A 19178-nucleotide genomic window follows, 5' to 3' on the forward strand; every position below is an offset into this window, starting at 1 on the left:
TCTCTCCAGCTGGTGGCCTTGGGCGTATCTGGGTTTACACACAAGGTCAGGTCATACGTGGTGGTGCTTGGTGACCCATGTGCGTCTCAGGGCCTTGCAAGGCAGCCCTGCCGCTCGGGGGCCCCAGGACCTGGACTAGACTGCCGGACGCACTTAGCGTCCCAGAGCTTCAGCTTCCGCTGCTGGATACGATACAATGAGAGCCCCTGCCACAAGCGGAAGGGCACCTGGTCTGCAGTGAGCACTTGAAAGGGCTAGGGGTGTTTTTCTGTTTGTTTTTTGGTCACGCTGCAAGGCATGCAGGATCTTAGTTCCCCAACCAAGCATTGAACCCACACCTCCTGCAGTGGAAGTGTGGAATCTTGACCACTGGACCACCAGGGAAGGCCGGGTCTAGGCTTTATTGTTGTCTCCATCTGCACAGGCAGTTGGGGAGCATCCAGCAGGGCCCGGGTTGCCTGTACGCCCAGTGTGCGCTTGGCTGCTCCAGTCTCCTGGGCTCCCTGGGTGTCTGGGTAGTGGCCCGTCCCAGTATCCCCGCCAGCACAGGATGGGCAGGCCCAGCCCTCCAGGCCCAGGAGAGCCAGGTCAAGACCCCAGGTGGGCACTGTCTCCTTAGTCCATAGCTCTACCGGGCTCCTCTGGGCTCAGGGGCCTGCCGCCCGTGGCTGACGTGGGGCTGTGGGCGGCAGGCGGACCAAGACTGGCTCGGGGTTCCCCGTCGTGTCCACTACGCGTAGGTGCAGGAGGCCCAGGAAGGCCTCAGGTGCAATGCTGGTCATGTGAAGCCTGTTGGCCCTGGACCAGAAGATGGGTGTGAGGGCATGTTCCAGGGGACAGGCCCACCTAGGCCCTCTCACAGCCCACAGCCCTGCCCTGTCTACCTGGAGTTGCCTAACCCGGCCACCTGCAGGGTACCTGAGGAAGAGGGCACGCAGGCGTGGTGTGCTGAGAAAGGCTTCAGGGCCCACGTGGCCGATGCGGTTGCCCTGCAGGTGCAGCTCCTCCAGGGCCTCGGGTAGGTCAGGGGGCACGAAGGACAGCTCATTGTGGCTAAGGTCCAGCACCTGGGCAGGCAAGCAGAGATGGCGCCGTGGTGGCCCCAGGCCCTGGGCCACCTGTTCAGCCAAGCCCCAACCTGCTCCCCTCCCAGGCCCTCCTGTATACCCAACCTGGTTCTTCTGCCCCCTCCCCCCACCTACTTCATGGCTGCCAAGTCCTGCCCTCCACAGAGGTAAACTGAGTCCCTTCTGGGGCAGGCCTCATTCTAGGTGATGGGGGCCCAGATAGGGTCCCTGCCATGGGAGCCACTGATGCAGCTGATCACTCACAAAGACAGTATTGGGTTGACCCAAAAGTTCTTTCAGGTTTTGCCGTAACATCTTACGGAAAAGCCTAATGAACTTTGGGGCCAACCCCATTCTTCCCTGGTGGCTCTGATGATAAGAATCTGCCTGCAGTGCAGGAGACCCGGGTTCCATCCCTGGGTCAGAGATCTCCTGGAGGAGGGCGTGGCATCCCAGGGCTAGCCTACATACAGTGGGGGCTCTCTAGCATTTCAAGGCTTTCCAGGGGAGGAGCTGGGCAAGCAGACAGAGGGGTGAAGGAGCTGCCCTGTGGATAGTATGGCCAACTAGCCTGCCCCTGACCTGCAGGGCTTGCAGCTCATGCCAGGTGCCAGGCCCAATGCCACCCACACGCAGTCGGTTATGTGCCAGACTGAGCTCCTGAAGCTGGTGCAGGCCAGCCAGCGGCTCCGGCTCGAGGGTCCGCAGCTGGTTGCGCTGTAGCCGAAGGGTGTGCAGGCCAGCGGGCAGGCCGGAGGGCAGCTGGGTCAGCTGGTTGCCAGCCAGGTCGAGGCTGCGCAGGGCCCGCAGCCGGCGGAAGGCCCGGAGGTGCACGCGGGCGCTGGCCAGGCAGTTGTAGGCCAGGTTGAGCTCGGCCAGTCGGGGCGTGGAGGTCAGGTCACGGGCGCCCAGCGTGGCCACACGGTTGTGGGGCAGCACCAGGGCCCGCAGGCGGCGGGGCAGCGCCTGGGGCACTCGGTCCAGCCTGTTGCCGTAGAGGTGCAGCGTGTGTAGGCCCCGCAGTGGCCGCAGTGCTCCGGCTGGCAGCCCCGTGGCCCCCAGTTGGTTGTGCTGCAGTAGCAGGTAGCGCAGGCCCCGCAGGCCGCCCAGCCGGGCTGCCTCCACCCAGCGGATGCGATTGCGGCCCAAATGCAGCACAGCCAGGGTGCGAGGCAGGCCAGCGGGCACCGCAGCCAGCTGGTTGTGGGACAGGTCCAGGTACTCCAGGCGGTGCAACTTGCTGACAGGAGAGAGAGAGGTGGCGTCGGGCTGGGCATCCAGAGTGGGGGCCCCTGATGGATACTGCAGGGCAGGTTGGGGTGGGACAGTTGAGGAGCTGTCCTGAGAAATGTCTGGGCTTTCCAGGGAGCTCAGTGATCAAGAACCTGCCTGCCAGGGGAGGAGGAGATGGAGGTTCAATCTCTGGATCAGGAAGATCCCCTGGAGAAGGAAATGGCAACCTACTCTAGTATTCTTGTCTGGGAGATCCCATGGACAGAGGAGCTTGGTGAGCTATAGTCCACAGGGTTGCAAAGAATCAGACATGACCGAGCATGCAAGCACACACCTGAGAAATGTAAGGTGGAGATTTCAATTTAGGGGTGACAAGCTGAGAGATCTGGGCAGGAAGTAAGTCTGGGGTGACTAGGTCAGAGTTCTGGGTCTGAGATCTTCATGTGGCATCTTGATGTTGGGTAATAAGACCAAGGCACCAGCTGGTTGGAGGCCAGGTGCTTGGCCACGCCTGGTACACGACAGGCACACACCAAATGAGGCTTTGAATTGGCCATAAAGGGGGGTGGTGAAATGGAAGGCTGGGGCTCCCAGATTCTAAGTCCTCAGACCCTACTGCCAGCATGAGCCTACACCCCACCAAAGCCCTGTTCCAGGCCCCACCTGAACGTGGTAGCATCCAGGCCACTGTCTGTCAGCTGGTTGTGCTGAAGGTAAAGCTCACGGAGGTGGGTCTGGCGGCTCAGGGCTCCTCGGGGCACCTTGGAGATGAGGTTGTTCTGGGAAGGGAGGAGAGAATGAGACTGCAGGTCCAGGGCAGAGGGCAATAGGGAGCCACAGGGGACTCCTGAGTAAGGGACAAGGTGTTCTTTTGAGCAAGGCTGCTCAGAGAGAGCCTGTGAGCTACCCAGGCCGGAGGAAAGGACCCAAAGACACTTTTGACTGCTGGGATGACAAGGGGTCCCCCAGGACCGAGGTGCAGGGCCCTGAGGGGAGTGGGGACGTGGGGGTGGTCGGGCGGAGAGGGGCACCTGTAGGTGGAGCCGCTCCAGCGAAGGCGGCAGGCTGGGGGGCACGTAGCTGAGTTGGTTGCTGGAGAGACTGAGGGTGGCCACTGCCTCAGAGCCGCGGAAGGCATCAGGGGGCAGGCCGGCGTTGCTCAGCTGGTTGTTGTGGAGGTACACGGACCTGAGGGGAGCCAGGCTCCTGCCACCAGCCCGGCCCCAGCCTCCCCGCCACCCCATGCCCGAGCTCAGGGCAGGCTTCAGAGTGTGTGTGTGTGTGTGTGTGTGTGTGTGTGTGTGTGTGTGCATGTCAGAGTGTGTGTGGGAGTGGTGTGGGTGTGATTTGTATGGGTGGGTGGGTGTGGCTGTGAGTGTGTGTTGAGTGTGTTTGTGAGTTTGAGTGTGAGTATGTGAATGTGTGAGTGTGTTGAGTGTATGGTGTGTGTGAGTGGGTGGGTGGGTTGAGTGAACGTGTGTGAATGAGTGTGTGAATGCCTGTGCGAATGTGTGGGTGTATGTATGTGAGTGTGTATGTGTGTGGAGTGTATGTGTGAGTGTGTGCACCCTCCTCCAGTCTGAAATTCTCCAGACAGAGCATCCGGGGCCCTGTCTCCCCCGCCACCCAGAGCTTCCCAGGGTTGGCTCATGACCCCGGTCAGAACCCAGGGTGCAGAGTGACCCCAGGCCTACACAAGACCCAGCGGGGCCTGGGCTGGGCCAGGGGCTATACCTGAGCGCTGGCTTCTCTCCAAACGTGAGCGGGAAGATCTCAGTCACTTCGTTGGCAGCCAGATCAGCCACCCGGAGGGAGCGGGGCAGAAACTGGGGGGCCACAGAGAGCTGCGGGAGCACAGCCGCAGTGGTCCCGGTGGCACACCCATCCTGCCCCTCCCGCCTGCCGCCCACCTCCACTCAGCGCTGTGTGACCCCAGCTGGCTGCACCCTTGCTGAGCCCGGCCTGGGGCGGGGGTGGGGGCACGGTGGGGTGCTCACCTTGTTGTGGGCCACATAGATGTGCTGCAGCTGTGTGAGCGACTCGAAGGCCTCGTCGGGCAGGCCTGTGCATGAGGTGGGCAGTGAGGGGATCCTCCTGGCGGGTGGCGAGGGCAGGGGGCAGCCTGTGTTCCCATCCAGCCTGGAGGCTGGCAGAGGCTCCTCCAGGCCCCGCCCCCGCTGTGTCCTCAAAAGCCACAGCCCCCGCCCCCCATCCCCTGAGTTTCCATCCTGCTCAGCAAAGGGCAGTTCTGGGAACTGCCACAGAGCTGCCCACAGACCCAGCTGGGGAGGGAGAGGGCAGCGGGGACCGGGCTGTGGACGGGCCTCCTCCTGTTGTCCCCCCAACTCACCCTCAGAGGAGATGAGGTTGTTGTGGAGGTTGAGGGTCCGCAGCCCGCTGAGACGTGACAGCTCGTTGTAGGGGAGCTCCTGGAGCTGGTTGTTCTGCAGGGCAGGCCGGGGTGGGGGCCGACATTCACACCCTGACCCCCGCGGCCCTGGGCCCTCAACAGATGGCCCCAAGCCCTGCTTCTCAGCTTCCTGTCAGCCTAAGCAGGAAGCCCCGACACCCTTTCACCCTGTTGTTTGTTGTTGAGTCGCTCAGTCATATCCGACTTTTTTCTGACCCCATGGGCTGTAGCCCACCACGTTTCTCTGTCCATGGGCTTCTCCAGGCAAGAATACTGAAGTGGGTTGCCATGCCCTCCTCCAGGGGATCTTCCTGACCCAGGGATTGAACTCCCGTCTCCTGCTTGGCAGGAGGGTTCTTTACCACTGAACCTTCACCCTGTACTTGATCCCAAAGGCATTACTTTGTAACAAACCTGTAACAAAAAGACACTGACCCCCAACGCTCCATCCACCCCCACAATTGACCCCGGATGCCTCGTTACACTTGACCTCAAGCAACCCCGTAATCAGCAGACATTGACCCCTCCAACACCCCTTAGCCCCTCCCACTTTCAGCATCTGTGCCCCCCACCTCCTCTCACCTGAGTCCTGCACAGACCCCTGTGTGCTCATCAAGACCAACACGACCCACACGCTCAGCTCCTCACCCCTGCACGGGGACCCTGCACCCCCAACCCCGGCACTCTGCAGGCTCCCCCGTCCACCCTGGGAGCCTCCCTGCACCCAGACGCCGGCCCCACCTGCAGGGAGAGGTGCTGAGCAGCCCTGGTGATGTTGTCCGGGAACACCCGGAGGTCCAGGCCGTCGCAGTCCACCGTGTCGGGCCGGGGGCAGGAGCAGCGTGGGGGGCAGGCCCGGGGTGGGGGCTGGGAGCTCTCCCCCAGGTGGGGGAAGGAAGCGTCATCCTCCATGCCAAGGGCGGGTTGGGGGCCAGGCAGCAGCAGGAGCAGCAGCAATAGGCTCAGTCGCTGGGAGTTGAGGGACAGGTCAGGGTGTCCCCAGACTGGGCACCGGGTCACCATGGCAACGGAAGCATCCCCGCCTGGTGGGGGGTGTGCAGCAGGCGGGCAGGCCCCACCCTCAGACCCACCCCTGCCCCACCTTACCATAGCCAGCCGTGCTCTGCCGTCTCGCCCGAACTGCTGACCAGAGTTCCTTAATGGAAACCAGGCGGTCACCTCTGGAGGTTGTGCTGTGGCCGCCACCGCCCCCCATCTCACACAAACCTCCCTCCTCCCCCCCCCAGCCCGTTCCCCCAGGGGCTCAGGGGAGCTGGCCCACCCTTTCCCCGCCCTGCGGAGGGCGGGCAGGCGCCGGATGGGGTGGTGAGGACCGGCCAGCCCATCCCCTTGGTCCCACCCGCCTCCCCCAACCACCCCAGCTCCGCTTGCGTAACCTCGGCCAGCCTGGGCCGGGCCACAGGAGCGAGGAATGCTTGGGGGAAAGCTGAGATTCGCCCTGTCTGGTATTTGGGCCGACCGCAGGAGTAGGGGTGGGGGCAGAAGAGTGGAGGACACTTCAGGGCACAGGAGGGTCCCCAAGGAGCCGGGGCTGGGAGCAAGTGCCAGGGCAGGCCCAGACTCAGCCTGCCGGTCCAGACACCAGCCTGGGGCGCTCCCAGTCAGGCCTGCCATCTGGGCCCCTCCTCCCCTCTGCCAGCTGGACTCACTGGCAGCTAGACTCCCCCTGTACCCAAATGGCCACGGCCGCCTCAGCCAAGAGGAAATTACAAGTATTGAGGCACCAGCCATGTGGTTAAGGATGTGTGCTCAGGGGCAGCCTGCCTGGGCTTGAACCTGGGCTCTGCCACCTCTCCTGGCCTTGGTTTCCCACTCTGCAAAGTGGGGGAGTGATTGTCTTGCCCTCCTGAGTGGGGTAAGGATTAAATGAGATAATGCATAAGAAGGACGTGAGAGAGGTGACTTCCCTGGTGGTCCAGCGGCTAAGACTCTGTGCTGTCAACGCAGGGAGCGGGCTGGATTACCGGTCAGGGAACTGGATCCCATGTGCCGCAACTGAGACCCAGCTCAGCCAAACAAATGCTTGAATGTGTTCGCGTGCTTGGTCGCTCGGGCATGTCCGACTCTTTGTGACTCTACGAACTGGAGCCCGCCAGGCTCCTCTGTCCATGGGGTTCTCCAGGCAAGAATACTGGGGATCTTCCCAACCCAGGGATCGAACCTGCATCTCCTGCATTGGCAGGCGGGTTCTTTGCCACTGAGCCACCAGGGAAATCCAAATGCATGAATTTAAAAAAAAAAAAGACAAAGGTAAGATAGCATCTAGCACATACCAGGCCATCAACAGCAGAGTGGCAGTGTGTGCCGAGGGGTGAGGAAGCCCATCTCTGCCCCAGGTCCCATCCCCCGAGACGTGCCACTTAACGGCAAGACTTCAGACAAGTCATTTCCCTGCCCAAACCTCTGCTTTCCCACACATAACATGAAGATGACAGAAGATCCTTTTTCAAAAGACTGTCACCAGACAGGGACTTCCCTAGCGGTCCAGCGTCTGAGACTCTGAGCTCCCAATGCGCAGGGCCCACATTTGCTTCCTGATCGGGAAACGGTCCCATGTGCCGCAACCGAGAGTTCACACGCCACAACTAAGACCTGGAGCAGCCACATAAATTAAATTTATTTATTTATTTATTTTTAAGAAAAGAGGCTGTCACAAGACGAAAACCAGATAGTGGGAAGAAAAAAACTAAGCAACTGCCCCAAAAGTGCTCAGCTTGGGTGGGAATGGCTGATGGGCCGCTTAAAGGGCATGATGGAGGTTGGGGTCTCTCCAAAACAGACGGAGATGAAGATTTAGTGCCATTGCCTCAGAGATAGCAGCTGTAGGGGAGCAGGGATGTGGCAGAAGGAAGGAAGGGAGCAGTCAGTAATTGATGAGATATCACTGGAGTAAGCAACTTGCCCTGGAACTTGTCAACTTTAGCTCTCAAAATCCTGCATCCCAGGAACACTCAGTCCTGGGCACACTGGGATGGTTGGTCATTCCCATAATCAAGCAAATTTTCACTGCAGGCAGCTGGAGCTCAGTCCTGTAACGGAGCCCTGGGAGATCAGAGTCATCCCACACCAGGGGTGAGAGAGCTGAGGTATTGATCCTCCAACTCCCTCCATTGGTCACTGGTTGAGGGCTACCCCCAAGGGACCTGAATTCCCTGGCGGTTTGGGTAGAGCATGTTCCACTCCTAAAGATATATTAGGGACTTCCCTAATATCTGATCTGGTGGTTAAGAATCCGCCTTGCAATGCAGGGGACACAGGTTCGATCCCTGGTCAGGGTACTAAGATCCCACATGCCACGGGGCAGCAAAGCCAATGAGCCAGAACTACTGAGCACAAGCACTCTAGGGCCATGAGGAGAGATCCCACATGACACAGTGAAACTCCCTTGTGGGGCAACAAGATCCAGAGCAGCCAAATATAAATAAATAAATAAATAAATAAACATTTTTTAAAATAAAGAGATATGAGATGTTTGCTGGTGTGGCCCGAGGAGGGCATGGTAAGCCCCAGACAGAACCAACTACGGAGGGTTTGGGGGGAGGGGTCGTCAAGCCATGGGGTGATGGAAGTGAAGTGCATCAGGTCAGTGGGAAGAAAGGACCACGATGTGGAAGAATGATGGATAGAGAGAGGGTGTCTGTATGTATTAATCCCTCTTTTACAGAAGAAGAAACTTGGACCCAAAGAGGTAGTCATTTAACCATGTTTCCTAGAACTGTGTGACCTCCGGAAATGGGACGCTCAGGGCTAGAAGACAGGACTTAGCTTCGACCAGAAGAGAACAACAGGCCTCCAAGTTCTCCATGTGGGACTGACAAGCACTAGCTTGGACATTGTGTAGCAGCTTCTTAGTCTCTGTAACAGAGTAATTAGAGAGTAATAGAGTAAATAAAGCCCCAGGGAGTTGAAGAACTACTGAACTGATCCTAGCCACAAGGACGTGACAATGAGGCCCAAACTATTAATATGTGAGCTTCTGGCAAGAAACTTAAAAGATGCAAAGGAGTAAGAGAATCAAGCCAAACTGACGAATACAAACCAGGGTATTTATTAGCTCATGAACAGAAATTTTGAAGGGGTGTCCTTCAGGCATAGCTGGGTCCAGGTGTTAGGGGTAGCACACTGATTGAAACCGCCCACCCTGGCCAGGCACCATAGTAACCATTTGCTTGAGTTGTTTTATGACAGGAGATCCTGATAAGGGATAGGGAACTAATAAGCCACCACCAACCAGAAGAGTTCGGGAAAGGTCAAAAGGAGACACCGCATGTCTGTCCACTTCCCAGAATCCCTCTCACTAGCATCCATGTTGGCTGAGCGATGCGTGGGCCACCAGGAAAGACCCTGAATTAGAATGATTGGCCAAAGACCACCCAGAAACTAATCCCATCACCATAAAACCCAAGACTGCGAGCCACGTGGCAGAGCTGTTCTCCTGGGTTCCCTTACCCTAGTGCTCTCCACCCGGGTGCCCTTTCCAATAAAATCTCTTGCTTTGTCAGCACGTGTCTCCTCGGACAATTCTTTTCCAAGTGTTAGACAAGAGCCCACTCTTGGGACCCTGTAAGGGGGTGGGGGCCTCCCCCTTTCTACAACAACTGGCAACCACGAAGGGACACCCCCATTTTTACTGGGGTTGACATCCAGACCACTCGGGGTACCCCAGGACCAGCTCGCCTGCCGACGGATCTGACCCAGCAGCCACAATTGGGACTCGTTTGTCCCTGGTCTCCTCCTGACGTGGACAACTGGCCAGGGTGCCCTGACCAGGTAAGGAACAACAGATTTTGTTGACCCCTTTTATCTCACCTCTCCTTTCAACCTATCCTATCCCATCCTATTTTTCCTGTCCCCCGGTCCTGGATGCAAGAATCTGGTCAAAGGGCCTCAGCCTGAGCTGAGGATTGGAGACTGATCACCTCCTCTTGGCAGAGAACTCGAATTTTGGTTCTGGTAGGGCCAAGTTCCAGTCCTCCCTTCTCTGGAGGCCCAGGGAAAAGTCCCATAATGCCTGGGTATCTGCAGGTGGCAGGAGACGTCTGTAAGTCCACCCCTTTTTTTTCTTCTTTCTCTCCCTGACTCTTCGACATTTTGTCTCTTCCCACTCCTTCTCTCTCAACCTGGCCTCTTTTCCTCTCTTTGAAGACCCAAGTTATTTCCATTTACTCTGTCAATGCTTGGACCTGAAGTTCTGGGTCTTTGCAAGAGACTTTCTGAGAGGCTATGCTCTCTGCTCCCCATCAATTGTGCTTTCTGTTCTTGGGGAGACAATCTGGCATTAGAAGCCCTCCATCAGGTGCTGTTTCTCTAAATTCAGCCATTTAATTGAGCATTTGGCTGAATGCGTCTACGTGGAATTGATTGATGGGGTTCGGTATAGTCGCACCTGGTTTTGGGTGAAAATTAACACCCTAGACACATCCTTAGGGGTTAATTCTTTGGGCCCAGTCCTACAGCCCCTTGATTGTGCTTACTACTGAACATTTCCTTTGGCGCATATACAATCAGCCAATTTGAGACCAGGAGAGAGCTTACAATCTCTCTAGGGTTAGATATAGGGGCATCCACCCCAATACTGGTCCCCTGGGAACGAGATATAAACTATACCATCGCTAAAATGGGAAATAAGCCTAGCTTCCCTTTAGACACCCCGCTGGGTTATCTTTTGGCCCACTGGGAGGGATACCAACTGGAAGGGCTAAAAAAGAAAAAACTTAAAATACTGTACTAAATACTGGCCTAATTACTCCCTGGGAGGATGGGGAAAATGGCCCCAGTCGGGATCACTTGGATACAACACGATTCAGTCTATACCGCAAACGCGAGGGTAAATACAAGGAGGTTCCCTACGTCCAGGCCTTTATGGCCCTCTACCAGGATTCCGAAAAAAAAGGAAAATATAAGCTTGAGGACTTTGATAAATGCTCTTCCAAAATCCTTTTAGCAAAATCTGAAACAAATCTCCTTGACCATCTCTTAACCTCCTCTGCTTCAGCAGAGAGGTCACGGGAAAGGAGGGTCAGACACGCCCGGAAGTCTCGAGCCTGGACCCGGAAGTAAGGAGGTTAGACCCAGAAGTCACGAGGCTGGGCCCGGAAGTTATGAGATCTGAAGGGAAGTCACTCACAATCGCCTCGGCTCCTCCTCCATATACCCCCTCCCCCATGGGGTTACAATCAGGAAGTAAGCTTTGTCCTCCACAGAAGGAAAGGTCATCCTCAGACAAAATCTGCCCTCTAAGAGAGACATCGGATGGGGAGGGGGGAACCATGCACGTTCATGTTCCGTTCTCTATGCAAGACATTACTCAGTGCAAGGAACAATTGGGCTCATATTCTGAGAACCCCCCAAAATTTAAGGATTAATTTGAGCGTCTTAGTCTTAACTTCTCCCTCATCTGGAGGGATATAATGGTCATCCTCACCTGGTGTTGTAATGATGAGGAAAAAGCTCGAATCCTAGATTAGGCTAGAAAAGTGGCTGATGAAAGACAGCGGGTAGATGTCAGTTTGGCCTCTGCCAAAGAGGCAATCCCCTCTACAGAGCCAGACTGGGATCCTAATACAAGGGCAGGAAAGGAATCCTTAAGACACCTCATTACTTGCCTACTACAGGGAATGACCCAGGGTGTCCAAAAGGTTGTTAATTATAATAAGATAAAAGAGGTTACACAGGAAGAAAATGAAAATCCAGCTCTTTTTTTGGGCAGACTCACAGAAGCCTTTAAAAACTTTACCAAGACAGATCTAAAAAGTATGGAAGGAAGAGTCCTGTTGGCCCATTCCTTCATAACCCAGGCAGCCCCAGACATAAGGAGAAAATTACAAAAACTAGGAAAAGGACCAGAGACCCCAGTTTCTGATTTGGTGGAGGAGGAAAATAGGGTGTTTTTGAACAGGGACTGGGAGGAGGAAGCAAAAAGGGAGCAAAAGGAAGCCCGAAAAGATAGGAGAATAGAGAGGCAGACCCAGGCCTTGGCCCAACAACAACAGGCTAAAATCCTGGCCTTGATTCATCCTGCCACTGTGCGAAAGTTCCGGGAAGAGCAAAGAAAAAAGGATCTTAACAATCCACTGCGGCTGAGACACACCCAATGTACCTAGTGCAAAGAGGGTGGGCATTGGAAAAGGGAGTGCCCACATCGCCCTAAGTGAAGGCGTATGGAGACCCCTACACTTGCTCCCTCTGTGTTAGTCCTGGGCGACTGGGACTGATGGTGCCCAACGGCTCCAGAAACCCCCGCAAATGGTGAGGTCCAGATCACTCCTCTCGACCGCTGGGTGACTGTACAAACAGAAGGTAAGGATGTGAACTTTCTTTTAGACACGGAGGCTGCCTTCTCTGTTCTTCCTTCCCAATTAGGACCTTTAGACTCCCAGACTAAAACGGTGATGGGGTAGATGGAAAACCCCAAAGCTGAAATTTTACTAAGCCCCTCCATTGTAAGGTGGGCAATTGGCAAGGAACCCAGCCCTTCTTATACATCCCTGGTTGCCCTGCTCCCCTACTGGGGAGAGACCTTCTTTGCCCCCTCCAGACCAGAGTGACTTGGGGAAAGCTAGAAGTAGATAATTTCCTTTGCCTAGTGTCTGAATGTTTACAGTCAGATGTAGAAAAGGAGGAGTCTGTCCCTTTCTTAGATGATGTCAATTCCCAGGTGTGGGATGTCTTCAGCCCTGGTCTCGCCATAAATGTTCCACCGGTAAAGATTCTTCTGAGGCCAAATGCTCCTACTCCTGGAAAAGACAATATCCCTTAAAACCAGAAGCTCTTTGAGGGTCTTAGACCATTAATTAACAAATACCGAGATACTGGAATTCCAATTACCTGTGAGTCTCCCTGCAATACTCCAATCTTGCCTGTTAAAAAAACAGATGGATCTTATCAATTCGTCCAGGATCTAAGAGCCGTTCTCCTGGGTTCCCTTACCCTACTGCTCTCCACCCGGGTGCCCTTTCCAATAAAATCTCTTGCTTTGTCAGGACGTGTCTCCTCGGACAATTCTTTTCCGAGTGTTAGACAAGAGCCCACTCTTGGGGCCCTGTAGGGGGGCCTCCCCCTTCCCACAACACAGGGGCTCAAATGACATCTTCAGTATGGAAACTCTCTCTACCTCTCAGCTCTACCAGCAGGCTTCTCTGTGTGGTGCCAAGATATCCCCAGCTTTAGTCCAGCTGAAAGCCCCAAGGTTACACGTCATTGGCCTAGCATTGGTCACATGTCCATCTGGAATCAGTCCCTGTGGCTAGACAGATGGAATGTGATGATTGGTGGGGAACATAACCACCACTCTTGTAAATGACCTACAGGCCTTATCTTCCTGCAACAAACCCCCTTCTCTGCACTGTGCTATGCCCAGCCCGGTTCAGCCCATCCCAGCTCTGCCCTGCCCAAGAGGAAGTTCTACAGGGGTGGTAAAGAAGTATGGTCTACCAATGTGGAGCCTGGCAGAATCAAAATGCATGTAGGATTGTGTCTGTATGTGTGGGGATGTTTGCATGAGGAGGGGGTGTTGGTGTCTCTTGGTTTTCCTGGGGCTGTGATCTCAGAGTAAGAAGGACTGTGGAATCAGGGGGACAAAAGATAGCTACAGGAACACCATGGGAGCTAGGGCAGCAATCTGATCTCATTTTGTTTTTCAACATTTTTTTTAATTAAAAAATTATTTATTTATTATTTGGCTGTGCCAGGTCTCAGGGGCAGTACTCAAGATCTCTAGCTGCAGCATACAGGATCCTTTAGTCGTGGCATGTGGGATTGAGTTCCCCAGCCAGGGATTGAACCCTGGCCCCCTGCCCTGGGAGCATAGAATCTTAGGCACTGGACCACCAGGAAAGTCTTGATCTGGTGTCATTTTGGGTTGGGGGGAAGAAGGGGCAGGGTTGATGTGGGAGGGAGAAAGAAACTGAGGGAAAATGTAGTTCCCAATGAGAAGAGAAAAAGGAGGGGTCTTAACTCAGTACCAGTTAATGATCCCAAGGCATACCTTGGGCCTGCCCCTCCTCATCCTCTAATGGCATCCAGTCTTAACTCACAGGCTAAGCCCAAACTCCTCAATCAGCCTTCATCTGATTGATAAGCCCCTCAGGATCTGGACCCAATCCATAAAACGAACTGGTACTTAACCAGGCCTTATGGCTGCCTGGAATAAAATACTACATTTCCCAGGCTCCCTTGCAGGTAGACAAGGCCTTGCTGTCGTACTGTACTCAGTCGCGTCTGACTTTGCGACCCCATGGACTGCAGTCAGCCAGGCTCCTCTGCCCATGGGATTTTCCAGGCAAGAATACTGGAGTGGGTTGCCATTTCCTCCTCCACGGGATCTTCCCAACCAGGGATCGAACCCGTGTCTCTTGCATCTCCTGCATTGGCAAGTGGATTATTAACCACTGCCACCTGGAAAGCCCTAGATATGGCCATATGACTATGTAAGCAGAAGTGATATGTATAACTTTGAGGAAAGGAGGGTGCCTTATTTTCTGATGGAACATAGACGTGATGGCTGGAATGCCATCAGCTATCTTGGGCCATGACACTGCCTTGGGACTAGAAGCCTCGAATGGTGGAGCAACAAGATATTGTAGAAGGAAACTGAATCTCACATACCATGGAAGACTGTGCTGTCCATGAATTGACCAATGTTTTAATCCCCTCCTATTGGCCCTGTTGCAGAAAGAGGGATCACATGCCCTAAATAGTGCAAAGACATGAGAGCCCAACACATGATACCCAACAGGATAGATGAGGTCATCCTCAGTTAATTGGTCACACGCACTCACGGGCCGGAAGTGGAGGAAGACACTGAGCCACCAGGTGGGAGTGCTCTCAGGAGCAGAGTCAAGAAGCAGGGGCTGCAAGGAGGCAACCTCGGTAGTGACAGAAGAGTGGGCTAACCTCTGGTTCTCTTTCGAGGGTGTGATTGGCTTGTCTGAATAATTTCTGACTTCCGGAGAGGTAAAACGCCTTAGGTCAAGGACCAGATGGGGGACGGCTGCTCTGGCTGATAGAGAAACGAGTCAGGTGGTTGGGGTGGGGGTGCATATCTGACAAAAGTGGAGAAATTTACACTGAAGTCTTAGAGGGGGCCCTGTGAGGGTCAAGGAGGTCAAAACAGCCCATGGAATTTCAGGCCTTTCCACATAAGCAACACCAGTTATCTTGACCAGGAGAGAAAAATAGATATCGCTCTTGGTTAGCCATTTTTATTTTGGATTTTAAATTTTCTTTATATTTCTAATTTTTATTTTTTCTCCCTCCCAACCCCCCACCCCTTTTGGCAGGGAGGAAGGGATGCAACCTGCGATTTGCAGCATCTTAGGTCTCCGACCAGGGATGGAGTCTGTGCTACCTGCGGTGGAAGTGCAGAGTCCTAACCACTGGACCACCAGGGTCTAACATTTCCTCTGAGGTTCTACGTTGGTTGCATTTCACAAGTTGTTTTTTTTTTTTTTTTTCCTACAATATATTATTTTATTTTTTATTTTTATTTTTTTTCTTTTTTTATTTTATTTTTAAACTTTATATAATTGTATTAGTTTTGCCAAATATCAAAATGAATCCGCCACAGGTATACATGTGTTCCCCATCCTGAACCCTCCTCCCTCCTCCCTCCCCATACCATCCCTCTGGGTCGTCCCAGTGCACTAGCCCCAAGCATCCAGTATCGTGCATCGAACCTGGACTGGCATCTCGTTTCTTACATGATATTTTACGTGTTTCAATGTCATTCTCCCAAATCTTCCCACCCTCTCCCTCTCCCACAGAGTCCATAAGACTGTTCTATACATCAGTGTCTCTTTTGCTGTCTCGTACACCGGGCTATTGTTACCATCTTTCTAAATTCCATATATATGCATTAGTATACTGTATTGATGTTTTTCCTTCTGGCTTACTTCACTCTGTATAATAGGCTCCAGTTTCATCCACCTCATTAGAACTGATTCAAATGTATTCTTTTTAATGGCTGAGTAATACTCCATTGTGTATATGTACCACAGCTTTCTTATCCATTCATCTGCTGATGGGCATCTAGGTTGCTTCCATGTCCTGGCTATTATAAACAGTGCTGCGATGAACATTGGGGGTACACATGTCTCTTTCCCTTCTGGTTTCCTCAGTGTGTATGCCCAGCAGTGGGATTGCTGGATCATAAGGCAGTTCTATTTCCAGTTTTTTAAGGAATCTCCACACTGTTCTCCATAGTGGCTGTACTAGTTTGCATTCCCACCAACAGTGTAAGAGGGTTCCCTTTTCTCCACACCCTCTCCAGCATTTATTACTTGTAGACTTTTGGATCGCAGCCATTCTGACTGGTGTGAAATGGTACCTCATAGTGGTTTTGATTTGCATTTCTCTGATAATGAGTGATGTTGAGCATCTTTTCATGTGTTTGTTAGCCATCTGTATGTCTTCTTTGGAGAAATGTCTATTTAGTTCTTTGGCCCATTTTTTTGATTGGGTCATTTATTTTTCTGGAGTTGAGCTCACAAGTTTTTATATGTAATGTTTTTATCATCATTTAGCTTTGTGTTCTTGAAATTCCATATATATATGTGTGTGTATATATATATATATATATATATATATATATATATATGTTTGTTTGTTTGTTTCACAGGTGACTTAGAATTGTGTCCCCTACCCACATACCCATCCTTTTTTTAAAAAAAAATATTTATTTATTTGGCTGAACGGCATGTGGAACCTTAATTCCCAACCGGGACTTGAACTTGCACCCCTGCATTGGAAGTACAGCATCTTAACCACTGGACTGCCAGGGAAGTCCCCCCACCCACACTTTTACTAACTGAACCGAATCCTAGTGGACACAGGAGATATCCACAGAGGTGAGAATTGGAGACATAGCATGGATGCTGTTCGCCAAGAACACATAGAAGGAGAAGAGAAGGGAGTCAAAGGGAGGACCTTGAAGGATGCTTAGGTTTGAGGTGTGGGTGAAAGAGAAGCCCTCGACGGCCATAGAGAAGGAGGGTCAGAAAGGAACCTGAAAGTACCTGGTAAAACGGAAGATGTTGGACTTCCCTGATGGTCCAGTGATAAAAGAATCTGCCTGCCAATGCAGGGGACATGGGTTCGATCCCTGGTCCAGGAAGATCCCACTTGCTGTGGGGTAATTAAGCCTGTGCTCTAGAGCCCGAGAGCCACAATTACTGCACCGACGTGCCACAACTACTGAAGCCTGTGCGCCCTAAAGCCCATGCTCTCCAACAAGAGGAGCCCCCACAGTGAGAAGCCCATGAAATGTAACTAGAGAAAGCCTGAGTGCAGCAATGAAGACCCAGCACAAAGATAAATAATGTAATTAATAATAAAAAAAAAAAAACCTGAAGATGTTCCTGCTGTGTACTGGTTGGTGATGGTTCATTGTATGTGTCAAATATAAAATCACATGATAACATTTTATTGGGTCACGGGACACCCAGATTAAATATTCTTCCTGTGCACATCTGTGAGGGTGTTTCCAGAGGAGATTAGTGTTGGAATCAGTGGACTCAGTAAACCTGATGACCCTCCTCACTGTGCCTGGGCATCATTCAATCTACAGCATCCCTGAGCAGAACAAAAGATGGAGGAAGGAGACAATCACGCCTTTTCTCTCATCCTGCCTGCTTGAGCTAGGACATTGGTCTTCTCTTGCCCCAGGACTGGGAGGTGCGCAATCAGCTTCCCTAGTCCTCAGGACTCAAGCTGGAATAACGCCACCAGCTTTCCTGGGTCCTCAGCTTCCGGACCACAGCCTGGGGGCTTCTCATCCTCCATAATCACATAAGCCAACTCCTCATGCTAAATCTCCTCTTATTTATATAGATTTTACATACAGAAAATGATATGCATATAGGTATATATGAAAATATATATATAGTAACTGTATTATATATACACAAGTACTATATATATACATATGAACACATACAATATTTTATATACACAAAATATTATATATACACATTATATATAATATATATATACACATATACATATATATGGGCTTCCCTGGTAGCTCAGCTGGTGAAGAATCTACCTGCAATGCAGGAGACCCCAGTTCAATTCCTGGGTTGGGAAGATCCCCTGGAGAAGGGATAGGCTACCCACTCCAGTATTGTTGGGCTTCCCTGGTGGCTCAGTTCGTAAAGAATCCATCTGCAGTGCGGGAGACCTGGGTTCAATCCCTGGGTTGGGAAGATCCCCTGGAGAAGGGCATGGCAACCCACTCCAGTACTCTTGCCTGGACAATCCCCATGAACCGAGGAGCTTGGTGGGCTGCAGTCCAGGGGGTCGCAAAGGGTTAGACATGACTAAGCAACTGAGCACAATGCACAATACATACATTATATGTGTCTGCGTGCTGTGCTTAGTCCCTCAGGCATGTCCAACTCTTTGTGACCCCATGGACTGCAGCACGCCAGGCTTCCTTGTCCTTCACCATCTCCCAGAGCTTGCTCAAACTGATGTCCATTGAGTTGGTGATGCCATCCAACCATCTCATCCTCTGTCACCCTCTTCTCCCCCTGCCTTCAATCTTTCCCAGCATCAGGGTCTTTTCCAGTGAGTCCACTGTTCACATCAGGTGGCCAAAGTATTGGAGATTCAGCTTCAGCATCAGTCCTTCCAATGAATCGTGTCCAACTCTTTGCAACCCCATGGACTATACAGTCCATGGAATTCTCCAGGCCAGAATACTGGAGTGGGCAGCCTATCCCTTCTCCAGCGGATCTTCCCAACTCAGGAATTGAACCGGGATCTCCTGCACTGCAGGTGGGTTCTTTATCAACCGAGCTATCAGGGAAACCCTTCCAATGAATATTCAGGACTGATTTCCTTTAGTATTGACTGGTTTGATCTCCTTGCAGTCCAAGAGACTTTCAGTCTTCTCCAACACCACAGTTTGAAAGCATCAGTTCTTTGGCACTCAGCCTTCTTTATGGTCCAGCTCTCACATCCACACGTGACTACTGGAAAAAACATAGCTTTTACAGACCTTTGTTGGCAAAGTAATGTCTTTGCTTTTTAATACACTGTCTAGGTTTATCATAACTTTTCTTCCAAAGAGCAAGCGTCTTTTAATTTCATGGCTGCAGTCACCATCAGTAGTGATTTGGGAGCCCAAGAAAATAGTCTGTTATTGTTTCCATTGTTTCCCCATCTATTTGCCATGAAGTAATGGGACTGGATGACATGATCTTTGTTTTTTTTAATATTGAGTTTTAAGCCAGTTTTTTTCACTCTCTTGTTTCCCTTTCATCAAGAGGCTCTTTAGTTCTTCTTCACTTTCTGCCATAAGGGTGGTGTCCTCTGAATATCTGAGGTTATGGATATTTCTCCAGGCAATCTTGATTCCAGCTTGTACTTCCTCCAGTTCAGCATTTTGCATGATGTACTCTGCATATAAGTTAAACTGGGTGACGGTATACAGCCTTGATGTACTC

General features: G+C 52.4%; 1 protein-coding gene across 3 annotated transcripts; it reads right to left on the bottom strand.

Annotated features, from left to right (window-relative positions):
* Nucleotides 1–382: 382 nt before the first annotated feature.
* PODNL1 (podocan like 1) lies at nucleotides 383–6332 on the bottom strand. Of its 3 annotated transcripts, XM_027547970.1 has the most exons (11): nucleotides 5993–6332; nucleotides 5818–5866; nucleotides 5452–5679; nucleotides 4651–4744; nucleotides 4298–4362; nucleotides 4035–4144; nucleotides 3332–3488; nucleotides 2964–3079; nucleotides 1650–2307; nucleotides 919–1067; nucleotides 383–798 (listed from the first exon to the last, which is right to left on the bottom strand). In XM_027547970.1, exons 2-11 carry the CDS (start codon nucleotides 5818–5820, stop codon nucleotides 648–650), a joined length of 1731 nt encoding a protein of 576 aa, XP_027403771.1. In that variant the 5' UTR covers nucleotides 5821–5866; nucleotides 5993–6332; the 3' UTR covers nucleotides 383–647. The 3 variants fall into 3 exon arrangements, with proteins under 3 accessions (XP_027403771.1, XP_027403772.1, XP_027403770.1); XM_027547971.1 differs by lacking the exons at nucleotides 5818–5866; nucleotides 5993–6332 and having other exon boundaries at nucleotides 3332–3401; nucleotides 5452–5809; XM_027547969.1 differs by lacking the exons at nucleotides 5818–5866; nucleotides 5993–6332 and having other exon boundaries at nucleotides 5452–5809.
* Nucleotides 6333–19178: the final 12846 nt, after the last annotated feature.

This window comes from Bos indicus x Bos taurus, chromosome 7 (assembly GCF_003369695.1).
Source record: "Bos indicus x Bos taurus breed Angus x Brahman F1 hybrid chromosome 7, Bos_hybrid_MaternalHap_v2.0, whole genome shotgun sequence".
NCBI lineage: Eukaryota > Metazoa > Chordata > Mammalia > Artiodactyla > Bovidae > Bos > Bos indicus x Bos taurus.

Excerpts from the sequence above, each read along its gene's own strand:
- PODNL1 (XM_027547969.1), bottom strand. The coding sequence starts at position 5,733 with ATGGTGACCCGGTGCCCAGTCTGGGGACACCCTGACCTGTCCCTCAAC. Across the intron at positions 4,745-5,451 it reads CTCAGCACCTCTCCCTGCAG|AACAACCAGCTCCAGGAGCT; the intron begins GTGGGGCCGGCG and ends CCTGCCCTGCAG. Across the intron at positions 2,308-2,963 it reads CTGGATGCTACCACGTTCAG|CAAGTTGCACCGCCTGGAGT; the intron begins GTGGGGCCTGGA and ends CTCTCCTGTCAG.